An 18,903-nucleotide genomic window follows, 5' to 3' on the forward strand; every position below is an offset into this window, starting at 1 on the left:
GGGGTCAGAAGGAGAATGAACAACACGATATGGGAAACGGGGAAGAGGAGTCAGCCAGGAACTGAGTCTACTCCTCCTGTGAACTGCGAAGGATGAGCATCAGACGTGGTGGGAGGGGAATAGGGTGGGTTTAGGGTGGGATAGGGGTTTGAGGGGTGGGAGACGCTTTTGAAAGCGAGCCGCCAGCCGAGCGATGAATTATGCGTTTGAGAAGCGGCCTGCATAAATAGGCTGCTACGAGAACGCGAATGGGACCCATTTGCCAAATCTGTGGGGTCCTATTCCCAAGGACTCAGATTGAAATTACATACGTCCAAGTAACTGCACGCCAAACTACCTGATACCTGTGATGGTTTTTTTTTTTTAGGTTAGGCAGCAGGTATGCATTGCACGCAAGAGAGGACTTTGCCATGGTACCTATTATATACTTGATGATTTCGGAGTCGAATTTTTCGTGGGCCTGAATATAAATTTTTGAAAATTTATTTTCACTCAGCACGGAACACGCGCTTTGAAAAGAAACGAGAGACTAACGTCGTATGTAATTTTGCATTATCTCGCTCCTTCGATTCAGCCATTTTTCTTGGAAATTCTCCAATTATCATTAAACGCCCGTCCTTGCGCTGCCATATGCGTACGTATACGGATACAGACACACGCACGTCAGTAGGTACACCTATGATAGGAGTGGTCACATTAAACGTTCGCCAGGCGTGGGAAGATACGACGGAAGGTTATGGTTATTGCGGAAATATTTCAACGTCTTAGCGACTACGCTGATCTCTATGGGACGTTTATCGCGATAAGTAGTCGCTCGCTCCTCGCCTATTGGGAATTAGCGATTTTTATGTTTTACATTTTTTATCCTCGCCCGCCTTCGTTAAACGACCCCTTTTTTTTCATGTGTCAACAGCCCGCACTTTGCGACTTCGCAGTACAGACAGAACGGCCATTACGGTCGTTACACGCGAATCCCTCGGCGTTATTGTCGACCGTAAGAGTTATCCTAAATAATCGGTTCACGCCTAACCTGACCAAAGTTAAACCAGTTTACGTTGCGATTCTCCACGTGGAATTTCATGTCCAATTTCACGGTTTTGCCTCCACGAGGAAGACGGACGACGGACGTTTACAGGTCTTTATTCCCTGGTTAGGGATAGGCAAGTCTGGGCGTCTCGCCAGGAACGTGACAGGAATTAGGTTAGGTTATCCAAGTTTCTAAGGCCCCGTTTCCAATACCTAGCGAATGTCAAATTCGCGAAACGATTAGGCCAGACGCTAATGTCCTGTGGAGTTTTCCTATTTTTCACGCGTTAAATCCACCACCTCCCTTCCCAAGTCTTAGTTCCAGCTTCCCTACAGGTCGTTCCAAACGGCAATGACCCAGTCCTTCGACAAACACTCCGTTGTCAGCCGATACACGCTTTTATCATGTCCCACGATGAATCGTATTTCCATGACCATCGTGCATCTATCTCTGAGAAGAGGAATCGAAGACAAACGAAGACTGTACTTTAGGCGCCAGTCGAAAATAGTATTCCTACCGAATCCTTAGCAGTGCCTCGATAGACCAGACGCGACGGGGCGTTTCGGGATACAATCCCTTATTGCGTAAAGTGAATCACAAGTGGTCAAGCGAGATCAGCTGAAGGAACGTGTAACCAGGCGGACTCTTCGATTCTATTGTAAGTGGCCGCTCTCTGGGCGCTCGTGTTCGCTCGGGCTCAGCAATGGAATTCCTTCGGATACTCGTATATATATCTATACTCTGTGTGTGTATATACGTATATTGCTTATAGGAGCAGCCAGCAAGTACGTGAGCGTGGCTCGTGAACGAGCGATAGCTCGGTACACAGTATACCTATATACGTAATATGCATTGTATATACATATATATACCTTTTATACGAGAACTCTGGCACTCGCGACAGAGAAAGTGCCGCGCCCCAGTCCGATCGAAGTCTCCTTACCGATCGTACTGCTGGGTGGCTGTTATACGAATTCGGAACGATAGTATCGGTGCTTTCGTAATCGTTATCGCCGAAATCATCGTACAATTAATTCAAGAATCGCGGAAGGGAAGGAATCTGCAACGAAAATGGGGTTTGGGGAGTTGCGATTAAAATTTTTGAGTCTCATCCTCGTTGGACGTTTTTGATTTGGTTGATGGATTGGAAAAAAAAATTTTCTCAAATTTTTTAATTCTTCTATCTTATCTCCTTTTCTCGCCGGCGAACCTTCTCACTACGGGATACGAGCCATAAGGCCGATATGTATACCTTTGGCAGACGTGATCCCCCGGCGTGCGAGGTAGGCAGCGCAACGATGCAGTATTTACAGTCTTGACTTGGTTATACACAGAGCGCAGCTTCAATTCATTTACTGTATATGTCTGTTGGTTATGTCTGACTGAATATATACGTGTATACATCGACAGTTGTTTCTCCTGTATAAATAGACGTAAGTCACGACGAGGAAGGAAGCTGCGAAGATATGATGAGTCAGGCGTCTACATACGACCTCTATGGGAATCCCTAGGTATTTCTTTACACTTTACAGTATTCTATATACCTGTAACTGTTTTTTTTATTCTCCCCTTTCTCTTTCGCCTGACGTCAAAGCCGATTACAGTGGTTGCTCGGCATCGGTTACATTTTTCAGGTGCCACTTACTCGCTACAGCGATACGCACGAGAGTCCCCTGAATATTTCGAAGGCGCGCTCTGACCATGGCAGGTACCACGCTAGTTCGTAAACTCGTTTGACGGTTTAGGAATTTCGAAAAGGATTTATATTTTTCCTTTGTACGATATTATATACCTATGCGTGAATTAGATACGGTAAAGGTGTGCTTTTGATGATGTCTGTTAACCGACAGTTGACTTCCGGTGTTGCTTAAAAAAGTATGTAAACTCATTCGTCATACGTTTTCGTATAATAAATCCTGCGAGACGAAAGGTTCTCGTTGTAAATACACGCTGCATCTACCTCCGCAACGGTGGGGGCCTTACAATAAATGCAGGCTGGCCTTTTACACGGTTCTCAGCATAGATAAAGAGGAGGAGTAGGTGGACACGTAGTAGGTAGCTTCGGTAGGTGACTAAACTGATTCTAAACTTAGCCAAGCCGTAGGTTCTTCATGGTCGTTCGCTGTGTTTGAGAATCGAACAACAGGAAGATTTTTGTGCCTGTTGTCAGGGGAAATGTCAACTTCTCGGTATTTACTTCCAGACTCGTGGATTTTATATTATTTTAATACAAGTGCTAAATGATCGATCTGAGTCGATTCGAAAAAAAAAGAAATTTAATTAAATATTTATTTTTAACGCTACACGATCGCATCTAGGTTTGGTACCATTTGCAGCGACAGTAATGGCCGACCATTTTTGTTCTGCACCGAATCGATCACTTAAAAAAAAATAGTTCCGGTCATTTCGACATGGCTGATGATCACTCGTAATCGTCACGACGTTCTAACCTCAAATTTGTCTCCTGACTCCTGTCGCTTTCATTTATCTTGAACGGAGCGTCGCGCGCGACATACCGGAACACGTTGGTTATTGTCGACCGGAAAGGCCACGTCCGAGAGGGACGCATGGAAATTGATATGGCGACGTCCAATGATATTTTCTCACCGATATCAAGAGCCATGCGTGGACCTCGTTATTTTGCATGCGTCATTCGTACAGGTTATGAAATTATAATTGATAGAAAAAAATGACCCCAATAAATATTCCGTACAGTAAAATTAGTTTCCTTCGTCGTTTCGATATCGAGTACGTATTAAATGTATATGCATACTGTATTTATACCTATTTATGCATTTATATATCAAGCCCGTCTGACGAAGGAGAAATTTTCGTAAAAGTAGGTAAAAAAGGGGAGAAAAAAGTAATCGATCGATCAAACGTCAAATATACGTCACTCTTTGCCGTCGATGGAAGGCAACCCAGGCACATCCCCCCCTGCCTCCTACTCCTAGTTCCGTCGGTTCCTCTTTGCCGGGACTTTCCCATAAATTAATAACACGAGCGGCACGCTTTGTCAGCCACACTTTGTCGGGAAGTGACAGGAATTATAGGACGGGGTAGAAGGACGTACGGCAATGGGGGATGATTCGGCATTTGCAATATTATTAAAATATCTCGGCGAAATGTTCGGAATAATTTTCGCGTTACTTTGAATACGAGAAAAACAAAGTGCAAAAGAGAAGAGAATATATATAGAGAGAAACCTTAACAAAAAATTTATACCAACCACTGTCTGCCCTATTATCCTGTCTACCTACCGAGTAGTCGCACGAGGTTTCATTGACGTTTTGTAAAAAAAAAATAGCAATATTTTTTTTCTGCTTTTCAGCTATTCAGTTAATTTGTTTTTTGACGTCTGCGTCAAGACAGATACGTATAAAGATATATCGTTAAGGTGTCGGGATACATGGGCAAATAAGAGGGTCATTCCCTCGGGAGTGACGTAGAGCGAGGGGGGAGTCGGGGAGATGCTGGAGAAAAACATACACAGAAAGAGGGGGAGCCCCCGTTAACTTAAATGGTTCCCGTTTAACAGCACGGATAGGGGCCGAGTGTCACATCCTGTGTAAATTATGAAAGAAGAACAGCGAGGGTGAGTGAGGACGCGATGAGGTAGGGAAAGGGAGGGGGGTTGGGTCATCCCAAGAGCGGCAGCCTCCCAAGTCCTCGAAAATGGAGGTCAAACTGTATAGGCTGATTGATTCGATCTAATCATCCATCCAGCGTGGAAGACCTTGCATCCGTTCTCTCTTCAGATATAAGGCATATCCGGTTTCCTAATTCCTAATGACGCAATCAATTCTCTGGCGCATCGAGTAACGATGCAGCATTGCCAAACTGCCGTGCTTTCACGTGGCAGCAAAGTTACCTTGAATTCACTTGGTTAGAATGCTGCCAATAAAGTTGTATCGTATTGGCCAATAAACGTGGAATTGCCGGTTCGAGTGGATACGTAAATAGCAATTCCGGACAAATGGGAATAAGGGATTGGAGGGGATTTAACAGGTTTTTTTTTTTCATACAAACTTGAGTTTGAAAAATATTAATTTGACAATACTGATACAAAAATTTGAATTATTCATCGACGTCCACGTGCCTGACCTTGTGGCTATCGCTTACATGTAAACTAAAGGGTCAGATGCTTAGGGTGTTACTCAGTGGCAGCAGCGAATAGTCAATTGACATTTGACGCTGGGGTATATCTATATAGTCGCGCACGACTGGTTGCCGTACCGGTAAGGGTTGTTTTTGAAATGTGGGGTAGTTTGACTGTAAGGATGGGGCACGAAGGAAATATGGATAGCGAACAGCCAATTATGCGTAGAGAGCCTTAACGCACCCCGTGACTCTCTCATTGTTCAGTCTGGTCTGCTTGTCCCTTCATCCCCTCGCAGCCATCATCCCTTACTTCGTGAGTATCTTTAAGCACTGGATCCTATATACACCTCGGTATGTCATCCCTTTCGGAGGTTAAGGGCTCGCGACGAATCCCTCATCCCTATATATTTAAGTACAATGGTGCATTGCCGAGGGTTGATTTTACTAAGGGTGAGGATCGGTACGAAAACAAGGGATGTTTTTAAAAAGTCCTTCGAAACTCATTCACTCTGTCTCGCTCTCTTGATCTGCTATTTTTTTTATCGTCCCTTAGATTTCTACAACCCTTGAGTCTTTCGATGCCGGCTCCCTATTTCCATAAACTACGCTTCAAGCCTCTACGTTGTTTCTAATCTAACGACCAATCAAAGAGGCTCCTATCACTGTTACCGGCCAATAGAATGCCTTCTATTTCACAAGCGCTTTATACTCGATCGATGATCAGCAAGGGATCGGGTAATTCGATCGAGCGTTAAAGTTCAGGCTCCTTAATGGCCAAATCTTTGTCTAGGATAGGAACGCGTGTTCTACGTAAGTACAGCTATACATAGGTGCAACCACGTGGCCATGGACACTGACAAGTACATATCCGCCATCACTACCACCAGCACCAGCACCCTCTGGAGTACGTGCTCGCTAAAAGCCCTGACACGTAGTGACTTCGTCTAGGGGTTGGTTCAGACATGGTTAGGGCTGCCGGTAGTGACGCGTTGACAAATAGAGTAGGCGCTTGGACTGCTTAGACCTCAGTATTGGATTTTATGGGTCCGCCTTGAGGAAAGTGTTTTTTTTTTTCCTTTTCCATCCCTCTTTCGCTTACTCTTCTTACTTCCTCTTAAAAATGCACAACCAAGCCTCAAGATTCCATTGAAGGATTACGCAGGGCGAGAAAAAAGTTACAAGGGTTGAAATACCCGGAGTTGATGATCGACGTGGATCGATAAGATCAATGACCCGAGAGTTGCGAGGGTAGGTTAAAATATGTGGCTAACCATGAAAACAACATTTCTGGTCTACACAGTCCTCAAGAATCAAGAATGAAAGTTCGTGAGTGAGTTTTCTTCTCGCGGAAAAACTGTCAAAGAAAGCCCCCCTTTTTACTCTCTTCTTAAACCTTTTCACCCTTTGATATACCGTAGACAGGAAGGGAATGAAGAGTTACATCTTCGTTCTATAGAACGGAATCTCCAGGGTAACGTTGACTTTCGCTGTGTCTACCCGTCAGGGTAGCCACTTTTGTCTCTGCACGGCAGACACCAGAAAGGTTTATAAACTCGAATCCCTAATTTTTATATCGTAAAAGGATGACTGCTGAAATTCGTAAAAATAAATACCCTATCCGTCCCCGTTTTTTTTCAATGTAAATTTTATTTCAGTGACGAAACAATTGCGAATCAGCGCGGGCAGAGTTCGTTGTTACCGTGTGGCGTCCATTTGCATATCTATGTATATTTCATTGAGAATAATTGCAAATCCCACCTACGTATACGTTTATCATTGAAACGTAACCAGATCGCTACAAGGAAAATGACACCTATCGTGTCTGGCTAAGGATTTGACATTTCTACTAGGAAATAATGGAATACTTTCTGTTCGTATCTTCTTGCGTCACTACTCCCCTCCCTCTCTCCTCCCCTTTACTTTTTATATCTGTTCTCTATTCTCAACGAAAGAGGGTTCGGGATTCGATTTAATCGCGTCTCCGTCAATTCGTGAGAGTCCTCTCAAGCTGAGGCTTGCCATAGTGAAAATCAAATTAATTGAGCCACTATCGCTCCAGAAGTCTCCACTTGTTACCTCAAGGCTGACTACCAATGGGCACGCACTACTGTTTACCTCCGTGCCTTAATAATTCATTGGCTTTATAATTCCATTAATTAACGTATCTCAGTGACGAATCAGTAAAATGTCCTCATTCATTTCAGTAACGTGTTCGTGACACATAGAACGATGCTTTTAATATATTTCATTTATATATATATTTTTTTTATTAAACTTTCTTTCTCACTGCTCCTGTATTTCTTACTATTAGAGACAGTGTAGCGGTGGCTGCTTGTATATTGCTGTTCCTACGATACTACGTTATCTCTATAATAAAGGACGAAATGCCTTTCGGAAGTTCGATCCGCCTAGCGGGAAGCGCGATCTATTACGAGTATTCTTCGAGCCAGACTTATGTAGCCAAAGTTCAAAAAGTCCGAAGCAGACTTTCTTTCTCGTACCGTCGTAAATCATTAATCGTCGATGGATCATTAGCGATCCTCGTGCCATACGATGTCGTCATTAACATCAGGACGACTAATGAGTTTAGAATTGATTACACTAGTGCCACCTACTATTCCTAGTTGAAAATAATTGATGCACTGCGATAGCACTGCAATCTGTCTCCTGCATGGTCTATGGTTATTTGATCAATGTATTAATTAACTGTATATAAAATTTTTCATTGGAAATTGAGTTTAAAAATAATAATAATATCGAGGAAAAATGAATTTTTGGAATTTTTAAAATACTTTTTATCAACCCCTAACAAAAAAGCGTGTTCATCGTTAGTTCACAAATTATCCAAGGGACTCCGAGTGAACATGTGGAACATGGGAGACTAGGCATCACTATGCGTGGGGGTACTGGAGGAACCTTACTTGCCAGGGACACATGTAGAAATCCTTGCCAGAGGTGGCTGGCAACCCCCATTCAGGGGTGGTTCTCGGTCGATCTCTCGGCGTTGCCAGGCGACCACATCCACGCCCCCACCTCAACCCTTAAGCGGCCGAACCCCTAGCGCCATCTAGGATATTCTAGTTTCGAGATGCATCTCCCGTAGCACTGTTCGCCGGTTGTCACACTGTTGTGTACGGGGTGTGTTGCTGTTTTGTGTCTGACCGTTTTGCGGGAACTACTACTTCCCGTTTACTGCTTGTCTGGTTGTTTCGTACGCGTATATACGATATTCGTACCATATTGTTCACGTTTTCTGTGCTGTATTTTTATGTCCTTTCCAATCGATTTTACCCTGGGTGGCCCTTGTACTTTTCATTTTTTGAACAATTCCATTGGAGCTCTCGGTATTCTTCGTTCGTCTTGATGTATCTTATATACACCCACTACCTTGTATTCCTCTTGAGTCTCTGCACGAGTGTCGATCGTTTGTGAGAGTTTGATTTTAATAAAAAAATTTTTGCAATTATTTTGTCAACGCCTCTCGCGAGTTTACGTGATTCTTCATTGTGCATCACTTGTGCAGATGATACTTGGAATCTGTTGTGAGATTGCCATTGTGCTGAGGTGCTTGCGAAAATTTAGCAGTATCTTTGCGTTCGGGGTAAGTTTTATATTTGCAGCACCTCACGAGATATCACTGTAGTAAATGTACCGACTGATTTGTATTTTGAAATTTTTTTCTATTACAAATTTTTTACACGTGATTGCTTCAACGTAAATATCCAATGAGGAGTGCACGTTGAACCCAACCCTGATGAAAATTAGTTGAAATAAATCGAAAAATGTTCGATTCCTTCGCATGACTTTTAATTATGTTTTTTTTGTATTTTTTTTTTTTAGTGTAATACGGAAATCGAAAATACTTCACAACATTTGGGTATACCCCGGGCCAGGCGCGGCTCGTGGCATTAGGTATACTAAACACTTCTTTTCTCGAATCCTATAGGAGGCTTCAACGACTCGTGAAATTTGTGCACAGCCATGCACCGCGTAGACAGTGCTTGTTCCTCGGCGTCGGGACATACCAAGGGTAGTTTTTGTCCTTTCATCCCCTAGGCTCTGACTTTCCTCTTCAATTTTTACTTGTCCCTCTCCGCCTCTCTCGCTTTCTCTATCCTTCGCCCTTAGCGCTTGTCGCTTTTTTTTTCTTCTTCTCTCGCACTTCCATCGCCCTACCCGGCACTTTGGCCGCCCCTGGGGGTGCAACAACCCCGGTGCGCTTGTCATATAGTGTCGATACAAGAGCACCGTACTCGGTGACAAGTTAACTTTCTTTTTCTCTCTTTCAAGTAAAATCGCCTGTCGTCTGGTACAACGGTAAAAAAAAATATAATTAATTAATTAAAATTTGAAAATTTTTAGCACTAATGAAATTATTTTTGCCATTTGTGTGAACGCTGCTTTATGATACCGCATGAAACGGGGGATCTTCTTTGGAGTCTTTCAGAGACAGACCCGACCTCCCTTAACCCCATAGCGATTGATGGTTCATAAAATAATCGTAAATACACGAAAGACCCATAAAGTTATGTTGGGCGGGGCGAGGTTGGCGGGTAATGGGGGAGGCTGCAAGTCGCGAGAAGAAATTAAAGAGTGAAAAAGATAAAGAAAAAGACCAAAAAATACTAGGAGAGACTAAAAAAAAAAAAGAAGTAAATACAAAAATATCGTCGGTATGGTCGCCTGCTGGTTATTAAGGATGTATAATGAAAATATATATGTATACCCCGTATAAGTTCCGTGGAAATGCCATGGGATACAACCCTTGGGACAATAAGGGTACGCTACTGACGAAAAGAAATTACGAAATCCTCGAATGCGTTCGTGACTTGTATACAAGATCGTCGTGTCTTCGCCCTCTGCTGAATAATACTTTGGCATTCATTTTTATCCCAATTTATCCACCCTCCATAGCAACCCTCTTCGTATTTTCTAAAAGGAGCAGGAAGTTGAAGAAAAGATAGAAAGCTACAAGAATAAGGGAGCATATTGTGTGTCGACGACAACGTTGCCAAAAACACGAACCCGTGGGCAGGAAAGGTGGGGTAGTTCCCTAATACCCCAAGAAAAGCTCGTTAGCAAAAGACCTCTACCTACTTCTGGTTATTTTTACCCCCGTACTCAATCACCCTCCATACAGACATAAAGTTATCCCGAATTGGTTTCGTGTATTAGACATATCCTTTTTATACCCCTGAGCGACAGGTAGAAAATAAGGGAAAATAATTGTTTAGTAACACTAAGTAAAATTCTCGAAATTCCATAATAGTCCACGAATAGTGTCCATGTAGCTAAGGCCCGAATTCTAGCTCGACGGGAGGCACTAAAATATCCCCAGAGACATTCCCTCGCGATAAAATCCCCTATACTATCCCGGGTAAGGGAGCGCTGAAGGGATCTCCCCCTCTATGTTACTTTGCCGGACAGTCTTTGAGGGACGTTAAAGCGCATAACGACGCAATTTATCGCACGCAGCTACCGCCATGGGCGTCCGCGATGCAAAACTGCCATAAGCTCGAAATCGCTGCACGGCTGAATGTTTTAATACCTTACGAGGAATTCACGATGCACGACACGGAATAGCCTTTGTGATTAAACTCATGGAAATTACGAAATACAATGTCCATTGAAAGTATACAGGGAAAAAAGAAATCAAACACTTTTTGTTATAAAAGTTTCGCAGACGCTCGAAGCGCCGGTGAATTAGTCCTAGAAAGTCCGTGTCACATGGGAATTTTAACAATCGTCATTCGAAGCCCGCGTAACGACACGTTCGCGCGATTGAGAGTCATCACGGCTACGCGACATTACACGTTGTTCGACACGGTGGCAAAGCGACGTGAATATCAAAGCAAGTAGATTGACCGACCGGTAGTTTCTTAAAGCGTGGACAAAGTTAGAAGGAACGAGGTATAGGTATAACACATTAAAAATAGACTTCAAGTAGTCGATTGTGCGTTTAATTTCGGAGCTTCATTGTTTAGCCGTCGTCGAGTGACGTCGTACGAAATTAATCTGTATATACATATTACGTTGTTGACTATTAGCAATGGTTACACGGCAAGGCTACCTAGTCACCTTCTTCCAGGGATTTTAATTGCGTCAGTCTATATAAACAGGCGAATGATGCACTTGGTACCTGGTACATCCTTAAAACTCGGCGACTCGTTGACGCGAACGTAAATACGACGCCTACGCGAAGAACGGCTTGGACTACCATTGCTCAACGTAAGCAGACGTAAAAACGAAGCTGCACTCGGTACGAGCGCCGCGAATAAGGGCCACATAAAGACGGAGGCATAAAACTATGATTTACTGCTTGTCACTGGAACCACTGAAGTTGCTGAGTTTGCTGCGTGTACGTGCGTTCGAGTCCGCCGTGCACTCGTACGCGCATGCGCACTAAGCGAGTTACGTTGCGCTCGCGAACGAAGCGCCGTGATATTTCGTCCGTGCACGTTTCTTCACTTTTTATCTTTATTGCCCCTTATTTTCCTTCCTTTGCTCGCTCTCCCTTACCCTTTACCTTCTGCATCTTCGACTCTATCCGACTCACCTGACGTGTACCGGTAGCCTTTGTTGGAGTAACGAGAAAAAAAAAAGGAGAAAAGCTGACAAAAAAAATAAAGACAGAGAAACTTGAAAGACACGAACTAAATTAAAGTGTCAGTCAGTAATGGCGGACTCGTTCAAACTTATCTTCTATATTACTCTTTCAATTGTTATTTTATACGGACATAAGTTTCTACCTTGACTTTCAAAATTTTCTCATTTCATTATTACTTTCTCACGAGAATCTCTTGATTGTCCTAAACTGAGTCTAATTTAAATATATATATTCAGTGAAGTTAAGTAGTACATTTTATTCAACTCTTTTGTCTAATAAGGAGAGTTCGGATACTTTAGTTTTGTGTATATCGCGTGTAACGTCTCTGTTAATAATAATGACAATCTTGCCCACGCGCTTCTGGGAATGATTAAGATTACGAAATTACCGAGAAAAAAGAAATTATTTACCGTCCAGCCTCCATTATGGAAAAACAATCCGAAAGTCAAATCGAAGAGCCAAATCGAGTCATGAAATTCATCTCGTAAGTCAGTTTCACTGAATGCCGTGTTTAACGACGTCTGCGGTTTCCCATCAAACTTCACCCTGGTGCCTTGACATCTATCACCTACAATATACGTATGTATATGTACCATCGACGCTCAAGCAGTGTACAGGACCTTTCAAAATTTCACGAGTAGCAGCACGATAATCTTTCACCGTTGCCAACCGTCAATCTTTTTCACGTAGCTGGACACGTTAAGACTGTACCTGGTAGATTCTAGATCTGGATAAAGCCTACGAAAGACATTTGAACCGTCACTGCTATGCCGTATCCTGTAAATGCACACACGTGTACACGTGAATAAAGTACGTAGTTTTATATAACTGCTGGACTCTGCATTGCTGTACGTTTTTTGATACCGAAAGCTGCCAATCCGGCTGTCATTAGGAAAAACAAGTTACAATATATATGTGTCATAACCTGACATCGATTTGGCATTATTTGCTTATTCGTTGTACAGAATTTGAGTTGAAACATTTTTGTTTTACTTTGACAGCTGTCACGTGGTATTTTAGACGTCACTTGAAATTATTGTATTTGTACATAATTTTGATCTCATTTTTTAAAATGTATTTACGACAGAAAATCGGTGTACGATTTTCAAATAGAAATTGCTAACCTCTTTATTATATTTTTTAATAACCACCCTGTATACTTAACAATGCTGTATAACAGCGAAAGTTTCAAGTGAAAGCAGGAGAAATGCTTGTAAAGCTGGATATACCTATGGTTTCGTAAAGGTTACGTTGTGTGTTTAGAGGTTAAAGTTTAGATAGGTTAAATTTGAGGTTAGATTAAAAGACGCAGTTGGTGGAAATTGGTGTTGTCTACCCGTTTAAGAAACTAGATTAAGCGTCAAAGTATAAGCTGGTGCTCTTTTTCTAAGCACTGTTTTTATCACTGTGTCACTTTTCTTGGATATTTTCGATGTTAAAACTTTTTTCTTGTTTCCCTTCGTAACAATTTCTCGGTTTATTTCCTTTCTGTTACTTTTGAAATTAGAAGGTACCCACCAGCGCCTCCAAGCGGATCATTCCGTTATTACTCCACATACTCTTTTACCTTCCCTGCAAACAGTTCCAAGCCTCGCGATTGTTGAACGATAAAAAGGATAAATAAAAAAAAGTTAAGTGGAAGATGAAGAAGAAGAAGAATAATAATAACGCGAAAGAAGAGCAACGCTATAGTAAGACTATAAATGGATTCGCGAACATATTGGAAAACTTTACTGTCACCCGTTACAATAATATCCGTACTGCTATGTATCCCATGGCAGCTTCACTTGGTACACACACACACACACACACACACACACATTATATCCAAGATTTTACGTTAGGAAAGCCTCGTAAAAATCGTGACTCGTACCAACACTTTTTATGAGCATTAAAAACGTTAAAGTCACGCCAGACGGTTTTTCGAGTTATCTTCAACCGAGTATGAGATCAGGAAATGGTACCTTCTGCACTGGTAATGCCGTTAGCTTGATTATATCCCGACTTTATGATTATTATTTTATACTTGGCAATCAATCAATGTAATTAATGTGTTTTTTTTTTTTTTTTATAATTCTAGATGTAATCCCGTGACAGAGGATTCGTTAAAAAGTGCGAGGAGGCCCTCGCGATGGATACGGGACCAAAGCAGGGCGCGGCCCCGGTCGCGGGTCAGATTGGGACCCCGGTTCAAGGTCCGGCCCAGACCCACGGACAAGGTCAGACCCAAGAATCCTCCTCCGAGGCTGGACCTGTCGAGGAGGGCGTCCTGCTTGCCAGGGTCCATGTTCCTGAGCTTTACGTCAGCAAGTGTCTACAGTTCCCTAAAGATCAGCTCGTTTGGGACGTAAAGCAGCAATGTCTTGCGTCATTGCCAAAGGTACGAGAAACCTGTTTTCTTTTTATTTCCGGCAATTATTGATGACGCTCGTAATTAATTGCAACGACCGTGATAATTATTTTATGACTAATAACACGTTTTGCGGATCCTCGGTCCTTTACCGAGCAGACTAATTTTGCACCGGGTTATATATAATTTTATTAATTTATTTTACCTTTCTGTTTTTCTTTATCTTGTTCAACGTTATATCCCGCGTGCTGAAATTGCGAAAGCTGATTTTTCTCTTAATTTTTCCTTTTCTTTCCATTTTTGACGCCAACCGTTGATTCCTAAGATGGATAAAGTCTAATTTCCTTGCGCTATACAATGTTGCCGTATTTGCGGTATTCATTATTATCTTGATTATACACCAAGATAAAACCGCAATCCTACGGGACTAATAAGGTTTTAAATCCCTTTGCAGAAAGAGGGCTCGTACTCTGATACGCTCCTTTTAAGTCAGTAAAGTTTTATAACGGTTTTCTATTACCGATAGATCAGGAAGTAAAACTGATTTGCCCAAAATTACTCGAATAATAAGTTATAATATTTTCAATGAATTTCTTACTTTATGACTCTTTGAACGTTTCTCAGTAAATTTATAATAAATTATTAACACTCTTTCACTGGTCCAATAACATTCAAGTAGTTGGAAAATTATGTATGTAAAAGTAAAATTTACTTGTCAATTTCAATATAAAATTCATATTACCTCCCACGCCGAATCGATTCGGTATCTACATTTAAATTCCTATAAATTCAAACGAGAATATACTTCGTAATGATATGTCCGATACGCGTATAGTCAATTTCATCTGTATTTCTATCAAGGTCGTCATACGTTGTATCACTCGGAACTTTGTAATATATACATATAATGACGTTTCGACTTGGAAAATTACGAAGTAAACATGTCAGTGTGCTTTCTGCTTTCTGTCCACGCTCTCTTCTCTCTGGTCACGCATAGAGAATTTTCACGCGTGTCTTTCTGTCCCACATGCTTGCCTTCCGGGACACAGGAGGTACAGCACTGAAACCCTATAACGAGAAACTGTTTCCCGCTAAATACCAATATTATAAAAAAAAATTCCCTTTCACGTATGGGAAATTTCTATCGATAAATAAAAAAATATTTTGATATACATATACATATACGCGCATATATAAAATGTCCTTAAAAAGTATATACCGTCAATATATCTCATACGGTATCGTAGCATTATCAAAAGAATTTTCCCATACGTAATAAATCTCACAAAGTGTAATTGTCTCAAGGTAATTTCACCGTACGAATCCCATGGCCATTGCCTGATTAAGGGAATTCCCGACAATTATGAAATTCCCCATTATCTCGTGCGCCTTTTGTTAGAAAAGTGATGTAAGAAATATAAAAAATTAACCAACGAATTGTAATCAAGCTAAATATTCGCTCTTAACGAGGATCGTGAATTGAAGTAAAAAGAGGCAGGTCTCAAGAAGTCGGCATGATTAAACGTTCTGCAAATTGCATTCCCACGTATGAAACAGCTGTCGAGTGACCGGCCAATCGGAATTCGCTAACTTGGCCAATAGGAACAGAGACCGTTCTCGATACCGTACTATATATACCATGTGTCAAGTAAATACACACCACATAAGCGAATAACTATACATAATCCTATACTTGGGTTCGGTAACATTCGCCGGCATTCCTCGGGTATTATTGTGGCTTTGAATGTTAATTGGCCTCCCTGTGTTAATTGTCATTTACGTATTAATTAACGTGTCCTTACTGTTACGTAATAATTTTAATGCCAATATCGCATTCGATTAATCTCTTCAAATGAATTATCGATCGGTACTGTTCGGCGTGATAAAAATTGAAAAAAAAAAATGGCCATGGGAATCGTTACAGGTGTTATCAGATTTTTTTCGAATTTCCTTATCTAACATACCTCAGGCCCCCTTATTCTTTCTCTCTCCATCATGCTATCATTTTCTATCAAACCTGTCTCACCATCATTCGTAACCAACCTCTTAACCCCCCCCCACCCCACCCTAAAAAAATTTACTCGTGAAACGTGTTTTCTGACGTGTGCTGTGTTTTTTGTGCTTTTTTTCCTCCCTCACTTGCACGGGACGTGCGTACCTACACTACCACATCTTCGTGGGGCCGCTCGGACTCGTCTGAATCGAAATAAAAAAAAAAATATTACGAAAAATGAAACCAAAAAAAACCAACCAACCGACTACCGACCATCTACTCAAATTCACCCCGCGACTCCGTACGGCCACTTCACCTTCTCCGGCACTTCTTCACCACGTGGTTACACCCCTTCGGTATCGGCCACGTCACCGCTTCACCCTATTTCGAGTGTCTCGCAGGTGGCCACTTGGTACAGGGTACGTTTTCACTACACTAATAGCATGGAACTTTCTTGTTTTTGCACGAATACAATATATATTACTGTTTTGTCTATATAATTAGATATATATGTATATAGTATTTTTGAACCACTTGCCACCCCTATACCCGTAACGCCTATACAAAATTTTATTAATCACAGGGTATTTTAATTAATTATTGGTATTATCGTTAATTATGTTAAAATATTAATTTTTACTTAATGAAATGCAAACACTTTGTTGTATGGTAATTAATTATTTGATACGGTTATACAGGTGGCTCTAATTGCTCTCAATGTTGTTCTTCCCATGTTTATTGTATGTTGTATAGTGTGTATACTGTGTATTTAGCCCGTAAGGTTTCTTTGCAGGATTTATAAATGCAACCAGTCTCAATGAGACACCCGCCTTGAGGTGCATTAAATAACGTAATACTCCAGTGTGCATATAGTATTATAAGCATCGTATACAGTTGCAGTATATATATAGCGTGTAGCACGAGTCAACTTTCGTTTTCACGGAAGGTTAACGAATCCGTTGAACCTGATGGTTTACGGGACTCCATAAGAGCACCATTGAATATCTATATGTGTATATATCGATACGGGAGCCCACTTGTACAGTCTCATTTATAATTATTACGTACATTCACTGGTGCATAAACACCTACATACGTTCTCTCGGTATGCGTCAATCCCGAGATGGAAAGGAGGTAAGGAAGGTTTGTAATACCGCGGGAAAAGTCGTCGTTGCGTAAAATTTAACGCGATTTCAATATGACGCCTTCCTTTTTTTCCCACGATGTGATTGATTCGGGAACGATGGAATTTTTTTGGATTTTTCAATTTAACTGTACGAAAGTGCCTGCACGAGTTTTACGTAGATACCGATGGATCGGTGATGGAGAAAAATTTTTTGATTTCAAAAAAAAGTTAAAAAAAAATTACAAAACAATTTCGAATATTTTTTCACCGTCGATCGCGGATCGTACTGAAGGATGGTTCTCGCGAATTTTGAAGTTTCAGGTAAAACCGTTATTTTTGTTCGGGTACGTGTATCTTGAACTTTGTAATCGTATTATGTTGCACGTGACGTGGGTGAAACGCGTCTGTATTGACTACGTGTACAGTCACAGACATATCTTCCTAATGACGTGGTAGCACGCGTGACGAATGAAAGAAGAAAAAGTGTTTTAAAAAATGAATAAAACCTGTAGCACATACGAACGACGCGTTTCTAACCTTGCTTCGTGTGGTTAGGTTATGTAAGGCCGAGAACTTTTCAGTGGACTCGAATAAAAATAATTAATGACACGTCAGTTTGTATGTGGCGGTCATGATTTCGAGAAGTACCTGATTATTCAAATAACCATCTCAGATATAGTTGTTATAAATTTTTATTGCGTTTTTCTTTTTCTTTTACGAAATACCGTCATAATCGTGCTCCTATCCCATATGCCTCGTAAACACAGTAGTGATATACGATTCGACGTTGACATCGAAAGTCCAAAAACACTCGAATTACATTATATCCAGACTCGTCTTCCGACAGGATCTTACTTTCACGGTTTTGGCGGCAACTTTCGAAAATTTGAATAACGACCTGCGCGCGCAATTCTCACGTATCCACAGTGGCTTCATGATTTTAGACGCTGGTATTTTAATGGCGTTTTAGTAATACATGAGAATTTCGCGTAAGCAGTCGAGAATCGAATTTTCAGTAAAGATCGACGACCGATTTGACACGGGATGATTGTTTGGACGGTCATGCGGACGCGCCCGTTCATAGGGATATTGAGTAACGGATCACGTGAATGTTTTAGTACTTGGATCTCCTCGTGTTTTTTCGACGAATAAGACAATTGTTTTGGTCATTTTTATTACCCGGGAGTATTTCAGCCGCGACTAATCAATACTAAACGTGGCTACGTCAAAGTACCATTATGTGTAACAGTGGGCTTAACAAATCCATACGTTCGATAGGCGATACATTTCAAAGCAGCTGATTACAAAATCCTTTTTTCTTTTCATTATCCTCCTCCATCTCGTCTCTTTGTCTCTTTCCGTATCACTCCTCCATTCACACGAAAAAATCCTACCGGTACGTACGATGCACTACGTTATTGTTATGCCTGTTCGTTACGGGTCATAGAGATTTTTTTCGCCTTTTTTTTAATACCTCATTATACTAGCCCAAATGTAACCCAGGGCCATGCCCAATACAGTGGACGGTAACGATCCAAAATGTTGGTTCAAGATCGATGAGCCAATCAAGCAAACGTCCAGATTTGACTAGGTAAAAATTTCGTCACGTGCGAAGCTTCATGAGTTATTATATTGAGAGCGAGAGAGCGAGAATGTAGCTGATCAAATATAAGAAAAAAAAAAAAAAAAAAAAAAAAAA

General features: G+C 41.4%; 1 protein-coding gene across 6 annotated transcripts in view; it reads left to right on the forward strand.

Annotated features, from left to right (window-relative positions):
- Positions 1-18,903, forward strand: part of LOC107266874 (protein shank) — a 98,096-nt gene that overhangs the window by 49,091 nt on the left and 30,102 nt on the right. For 3 of the 6 annotated variants that reach the window (XM_015737856.2, XM_015737854.2, XM_015737857.2), the window contains exon 3: positions 13,816-14,115. In XM_015737856.2, the coding sequence (XP_015593342.1) occupies positions 13,867-14,115 (249 nt within the window). In that variant the 5' untranslated portion in view covers positions 13,816-13,866. Of the gene's footprint in view, positions 1-13,815; positions 14,117-16,477; positions 16,498-18,903 lie in introns of all 6 variants that reach the window. The other 3 variants (XM_025084128.1, XM_015737853.2, XM_015737855.2) reach the window with 2 other exon arrangements.

This window comes from Cephus cinctus, unplaced genomic scaffold (assembly GCF_000341935.2).
Source record: "Cephus cinctus unplaced genomic scaffold, Ccin1 Ccin1_scaffold0330, whole genome shotgun sequence".
NCBI classification, from domain to species: domain Eukaryota; kingdom Metazoa; phylum Arthropoda; class Insecta; order Hymenoptera; family Cephidae; genus Cephus; species Cephus cinctus.